At 41.6% G+C, this 7,589-nt stretch overlaps 1 protein-coding gene across 1 annotated transcript; it reads right to left on the bottom strand.

Annotated features, from left to right (window-relative positions):
* Positions 1–5,228: 5,228 nt before the first annotated feature.
* Positions 5,229–6,649, bottom strand: LOC120420628 (uncharacterized). The gene has a single exon (XM_039583701.2). The coding sequence runs from the start codon at positions 6,639–6,641 to the stop codon at positions 5,229–5,231; it is 1,413 nt and encodes a 470-aa protein (XP_039439635.1). The 5' UTR covers positions 6,642–6,649.
* Positions 6,650–7,589: the final 940 nt, after the last annotated feature.

The following is a 7,589-nucleotide window of genomic DNA, read 5'->3' as shown; positions in this document are numbered from 1 at the left end:
TGAAAAACGAGTCTTTTCATTCGCACCGCCGACTGTACGAGAGTGCGTCGAACTCTCCGCGCCGCGAAATGGGTTTAGAAGTGGAACGTTGTAGAATTTTTGGGGAATGCTAAAATGTATCAATTTGTTGTGGAAGTTAGGACTTTAGAAATCCAGCACTTTTTGTAGGTGAGTTTACATCAATAAATTTATTTTTACACTGAATCAACAGTACGTAATTTATTTATGGCAGTGCAATTCAGTGGAAACTAAACAAAGTCAATTATTGATTAAGAGTTTTTTATCTGTTGTATTGTTGTTAAATAAAAAAATATGAAAAAGATAAAAAGTGGTCACATGTTCAGTGATGCTGATGGCGAGAGTTTATTTTTTTCCTATAATTTTAATTATAGTATATTTCCTAAAACATTAACTGAGTTCCAATATTCCATCAAAATCATATTTTACAAAAATCGAAGGTAATCAGTTTGATCTAGTTTTGACTATTTGAAAAAAAAAAGAGTGCTTACTTAAAAACAATAGTTGAATAAATACAAAAAAAAATTTAATTACTTTTCAGCCAAGCAATAATTTGTACCGAAAAGATCTTAAACACATAACGCAAAGGAAAAAGTCAATAAGCTTTATTATTCTCACTTCTTGAAAACAAAAAAAGGGTTAGTTTTCATTCAAGACAGATTAAGATGCCAATGTTTTTGACTGACAGGTAGACATAATAATCTAGTTCGGAAAATTTTATCTACAGTATTTAATTTTCTTAATTCCTCTTAGAGAACAATATTTTTTAAACTATTTAGCAGAGCGACATATGCTCAAAGATTAATGTATTTACTGTATTAATACCTAAAATTAAAATCTCGAAAAAATATCGGAAATCCCCTGCAAATTTCCACTATTTCAGCAAGCTTGAGAGTTTAATACCTTTCATAGAAAAATGAGCACATAAAAGTTAATTGTCAATTTTTTCAACTGTTTAATACTTCAAGAAACATTTTTAGAATGCTGTGAACCAAGGCAAAAATTCTGACAGGATGAAAGTCTAAATTTCAGTACAATAGGAATGTTTTTCCAATCTTTTTTTCATGAAATTTTTATTATATTGTTTTAGAAACATGAAAATTTTAACTACATGTTATTAGAACTTTTTTTATTCATTGTTCAAATAAATTCTTTTTGTTATTTCTTAGGTTGGATTATCTCAACAAAATCCGCTAAAATAACAGAACCAGCCCTGAAAATTTCGTAAGGATTGGCTTGATACAACAAATGTTATAAATTTTCGGACTTGAAAAAACCGGTTAACATCGAAGTGTCAAACAGTAATACATAATCATTTATTAAAATTTATTTATTTTTTTAAGAAAATGTCAAAATATTATTTAAATCAAACAAATTGCTAAATAATCAGCACATTTTAATCTACTTAAAAAAAATAAAACCGAAAAGGTAAATCTGTGATCTACGAAGTAGCACAAATCATTGACAATTGTTTACGAAAGAGGGGGAGTTTAGATTTCCAAAAAAGTGTCCACGTGATTCATGGAGGGTCCCTATGCAAATGTATACAAATCTGTACTTTTGGAATGAATTCTGTTGTAGGCCGTAGGTATGGTTTAAAACCAATGCCGCCAAATAGTGATTTCTGTAAAAAAAATTAATTTTCAAAAAATTTATTTTTTTTGTAGATCAAAAAATATATAATTCTAAATCAATCTCTATGTTGAAATTTGAAAACAGCGACATAATAAAAAAAACTTTTTGAATGCTAAATCAATATAAACATTAAAAACATTTTCGAAGTATTTTACTTAAGATTTCAAATTTGGACACTAAGCAGCATATAATTTTAGTTATAGTTTTCCAAAAATCTTGTAATAAATGAGCATCGTACAAATATCATGTGTTTTCAAACAATTTTTGATGAGAACTTTAAAATTAAAATGATTTGTTGAGCTTTGAATCCCGGACACTGATAAGTGCTGATTCGAAATCCGGACACTGGTTTTAGCTTATGAAGCGCTCAAATTTGGACTAAAATTTTACTAAACGGCATTCTTGATGTCTCAAACAAGCTGTTAACAGCAAAACAAACGATATATGGTACAACAAGGTGCAGAGATTTGAAAAATTTGGAACCATAAATTTGTGATTTGCTTTTCCGTTGCTAAGAACGCCTTTGAAAAGTTTCAGTGAAATGTTTCAAATTTAAACACTCAATTTATCAAAATTTGCATTTTTCTGGCATTTACTTCGAGTACATTTGAAATGAAAATGGATTTGAAAATTCATAAAATTTCACAGTTATTACTTTTTTATCCGAAATTATGTCCAAATAATTGATAAAACAAAATGTGGTTTCGGTATTTTAAGGTGGAATTTCAAAGAGTTTTTCATTTTATGCCCATTTTGAACAACTTTTTGATTAAAATGAACGAGTTAAGTTGAAAAAAAAGAATGTGTTTTTCTCAAAGAAAACACAGGAGAACGCATTTTAAATTGAATTCAGCTTACACTTGAATTTCCATTGAAATTTTTAAAGTTTTTTTTTTGCAAAAATGTGATGCTTTTTTATTTTTCATAATGTTTATTTCCGCATAAATTAAAAAAAAAACAAGGTAAAATCCTTTACATTCAACTTGTGAAAACAATTTACAGAGTCAGATTCCACTATCTATCCACTGTCCATGCTTGTGTGACAACACACATTTGAAACATGCTTTATTACTAATTTTCAATGTATCAGCAGTGCGCGTGTAAAAATTTAGATACTAAATATTTAGATTCGTTTTTAATTAAAACAATGGGATTTAAAATAAAATTTCAAATTTTGTAAGCAGGATTTCACTCCGCTTATTTTTATGATGAAAAACATCTGAGAATCATCGACTACCATTTTTCTGTCCGCTTCTAACGAAGCAATTTGTCAGCAGCTACAAAATTCAAGGATTTTTCCATTTAAATTTACACCATTCTCGTCTACCTCCAAAACCCTGTAAATCGTGCCTAGTAAAGCAACAAACCCCATTCAATGCCCGAGTCAGAGAGGGAGCGAGAAAAAAGGAAAATAAATCAACAGCATAAATAACGTGACCGGAACGCTTATTATCTCGTGCCTGTCCACTTCCGGTGCGTCCCGTCCGATTTGAGCCCACCCTCTTCTTCCTCTTTACCAGTACTTATCCGCATCGCCACCTTGAAGTGTGGCACTTTGTCTGGCCGGTCACACGCCGGTTTCTCCACCCACTCAGCCAGCATCATTGAGAGAACCGGTCCTCAAAGGAAACAAAATCCGAGTGAAATCCTTCCGGTCAGCAGGTCCGACTTTCCCCACCACCCTCTTTCCCTCTGGCCAACTAAATCATTGTGCGATGATAGCTTCCGGCGAGGATGAAAGAGAGGGGAGGGGGAGGTGGTCCCGAACGGGATCTCCTAGCCCGGTGAGAAAAGTGACACTTTAGAAACAGACGACGACTCGTTCTTGAGGCGACGACGACGTCAGAGCGTGTTGTTTCTATACTTTTGCGCCCCTGGAAATGAAGCCGGAAAGAAAACGCGAAAGAGTGACAAAGATAATTCAATTTCTGTCGGCTATTTTTCCACAGTCTTTAACCCCCTCCCGCCCACGACGCTTTTCTGTTTCGAAACCGGTCAAGCGCGCCAAATTAGTGGAACAGAAAGAAAGGGAAAAAAAAGTTGAGTTTTTGTTTCGGGCGAAATCTTTTGAAAATTTGATTGAGCTGGTAATTGTGACGCACCGGTCGTGACGGAATTTCGTAATCAGGCAGGCTCGGCTCGTGTCGAATTAGGAGGGCAGGAATTTAATGGGAGGCTTTTTTTGTGAGGAAAGTTTTTCATACAATGTCGTATATATATTTGCTTCAGATTGATTTAGTTCTAATCTTCCTAGTAAAAAAGAAGAAAAGTAATCAGAAATCGTAACGTTCTCATCATAGTTAATTTAAACTGCGTAATTTGAAAAAGGGAATCCAACATAACAAACATTACGACTTTTTTCTAATTCGAATGTAATTTAATACTTTTATAAAGTATTTCAATTAAACAAGAAAGCAATTTTCTGAAACTTCAAACAACAATTTTTTTTTTGCATTTTTGTACTTGGATGATTTCTTTAGTTGAATTTTTCACAAAAATTATTTAAATGCGCAAAATAATCAATTAAAACAAAAACATTTTTGAATAGCGTTATAGATGACAGTAAATGACATCTTTTTAGCTGTGGCACCAGTTGGTCAAAATTCATTGCATTGCAGTGTTGCCAATTTATCAAAAAATCATGATTTTCGAAAAACGATGAAAAAAGTTTTTTTTCAATATCGCATTTTTGAGGGTTGATTCGAAACTTTAAAAAATCAGAGATGGTCAAGACTTCTACAGGTAAATAAGTAACTTGATCAACAAGAAATTAATTTAAGATGGTTTTAACTTTAAAAAAACGGTGCACGATATCAAAAAGTACTCATCGATTGCAAATTTAATTTTACACCTCGAAAATTAAAAAAATGTCATTTAAACCCAAAATATGACCAAAATTGATTTGTTGACAATTTGGCAATTCTGAGGACAGATTCAGATTCAGCGAACAAAATTACATGGAAAACATATAGTTGGACAATTTTCAAATTTCGTTAGGGTGGTCCCATATGGTTTTCCCTTGAAAATAAGACTTTTTCCAATGAAGATATTGTTGGGGCCAAATCCCCCAACTGGATTCTGCGGGTGGACTGTATTTTCGGATTCGGTGTGATAAAAACACTGGGGACTTGTTTTTCTCACTTTACTTCTTCAAAACTCTCAAATTCCTGATAGACTATTTACACTGCGCGACGTGTCTCGTTCGCGTCTCGAAACGGAGTGACTTCTCGCTCTCTCTCCCTCTCCGCTCGTTCGTTTGCGCGCGCTTCGGTTCGCGCCGTTTTCGCTCGTTGCGTCGTTTCGTACTGTCACGTTGGCAGCGCCGTCGCTGACAGCGACGCAGGGCTGGACTCACGCACACTGGGAGGCAGTTGCGCAACTCAGGTCAAAACATTCGGCGCCGTGCCGAACATTCTCCCCCCGGGTTGAGGCGTCACGGCTTCAGTTTCACCAACACGCTGTGCCGGTCTCAGTCGTTCGTACTGCGAGATTCCGTCGATCGCTGGCGGTTCCAGGTTCATAGCGTCCAGACGAGCAAGCAACTCCTTTGCACTTGCTGGCATGGTGGTGGTCGTCTACGGTTGTGTGGAGCGATGCGCTGCGTTCAACTCCACGCCTGGGTCCCAGACCAATCGAGGTCTCTGCCTGGTGCTGCTGAAGATTGCAGTATCGCGCAACTTCTCCACAGCCCTTCCGAGTTCGTCTGCACAGTCGGCTCCTGACCGTGCGATGCTGTCACCGCAGCATCTTTCGTACAGCTCGGTCCGTTGGCTGTACAGGTACGTCGCACTCTCGTGGCTCGTACACGTTCGCTGGTCGATTTCGATGTTCTTGTGGGCCTTCCTCGCGTTCTGGTTCGTGGTCCAATCCACTTGGACGCTGGATCTTGCTGGTTCGGTGCATCTGTGATGTGCACCTTTCTTGTTGTTCTCATCGTCAGGTACGGCTGGCAGCAGTGAAACTCCCTCCACTGCTTGGCATGTGTCAACGTCTGGCACAACGTCGACGTGCTGAGCTGGCTCCAGCATGGGGACAGCTTTTGGGTCGTCCGACACGGCACTACCTCGTTCTACTGCCGAGGACTCATGCGGAACCACTGCTGGTTCCTCGGACGACTCTTCTTGTCGATTCTCGGGCTCGCAAGAATCTCCTGGCAACCGCTGGGGGCTGCACAGGCCGGGTTTTGTCTCGGCACTACCTCGGTCATCTGACGAGGACTCGTGCGGAACCACTTCAAGTTCCTCGGTTGGCAGTATCGCTGGCACTGCGGGTTGAATCTCAGGCTCGTGAGACTCTCCTGGCAACCTCTTCTGGCTGCTCAGGTCGGGGTTTAACTTTTCTAGGGGTTGACACTGCTCGATCGGATCTTCACGGACCGTGAAGCAGTCGGTGTCCGAGCGGCAACCGTTGCACAGCGTGCACATCGGCTCGCTACGCTCGCTGTCCGAAATGGGCGGACTCAAACAGGGTTCAGAATGGGCACCTACCTTGGTGTCAGGTGCACCCGGTTCTCGATCGACGGCTTGGCATCTCTCGGCGTTCGCAGCATCCGGAACATCGCTGGCTCCGGAGCCATCACCTTCGCCACGAGCCTCGGTCGTGGGAAGCGTAGTTTGGTTGGCCTCTTCCTTCGAGACCGGTTGTTGCAGTTGCTCGGAAACAGCGGCATGCACGGGCTGATACAGCAGTGCGTTGTTCAGGGCCACAATCCGCAGGTTAGCCTCCTGAATCAGACTCACCACTCTAGCCCACTCGATGTCGTGGTTGAAGCGTTCACCAGCGTCAGCGTCGCTTACCTTAAACTCGTCGCAAACCTTGTTGAACTCGCCGTAGTACTTCTCGACGTTCCACACGAAGACTTGGATCTGGGCAAACGAAGGCAGCTGGTGGTTCTCCTCGAATGCTTTCAACCTGTCCACGACCCGCGAAATCTTACCCTTGACGAAGTTTCGCTTGACGGTCAAGGAACGCGCTGACTTCTGCTCCATCTTGTCGGGATCTGTTGCACCGAATTCGCGCAGGAATCTGTTGCTCCGCTGTTGCCGTGCTCTGGACGACACGACAGCGGCAGCGTTCTGTCGCACTGGTTATTCTTCTTCTTCTTTCAGCTAGGCACACTGGATCACTTCTTCGAGCTGCCGGCTCACCAGCACTCTTTTTCTCCGTCTTGCAGTCTGCGTCACAGCACTGCGTTGCACTTTCCGCTGCGTCTTGCAGTAGTTCACTGTTGTCACTTTCTGTTCGGGTTTTCTGCGCCTCGCGCTCACTTTTCTTCGGGTACGGTGTGGCCGATGGGACCGCTACCGCCGGTTTCTTCAGCACGCTGCTCTGTTGGCTCACCACACAGACGCAGGGCTTCTTCGTGGCCAATGGAACCACTCTTCGTTCCTTCTCACGGCGTGGATATCGGATCCACCCGTCGGAACTTCCTGCCCGACGTGGCCAATGGGACCGTCCGTCGGGGCTTCTTCGCACGTCGCCCTGCTCACAGAGCAACGCACAACACTGCACCGTGTGGCCAATGGGACCACTCTTCCAGCTCCTTTTCACGGCGTGGACATCGGGTCCACCCGTCGGAACTTCCGCCTGATGTGGCCAATGGGACCACTTTGTCAGGGCTTTTCTGCGCACTACTCTGCTCACAGAGCTGCGCGGCACTCCATCACTTCTTCAAAAGCACTTCTTCACCATAGTTTTTCTGCTCGGGTGGCCAATGGGACCACCTTCCACGCACACTTCTGCTCGGGGCGACCGATGGGACCGCATCAACCGAGGCTTTCACCTTTCGTGCAGCAAGATGGCGGCGCACGTCCATCTCTCACCGACGAACACACACACTTTTGTTCTTCACCAAGATGGCGTCGCAAGCCCATCTCTCGCCGACGAACACATTTTCTTCGTGCGACAAAATGGCGGCACACACCTCTGTTTTTTCT

The sequence above is a fragment of the Culex pipiens genome, chromosome 3 (genome assembly GCF_016801865.2).
Source record: "Culex pipiens pallens isolate TS chromosome 3, TS_CPP_V2, whole genome shotgun sequence".
Taxonomy (NCBI): domain Eukaryota; kingdom Metazoa; phylum Arthropoda; class Insecta; order Diptera; family Culicidae; genus Culex; species Culex pipiens.
The sequence above is the reverse complement of the archived record's forward strand: the minus strand, read 5'-3'. Positions and strand labels throughout refer to the sequence as shown.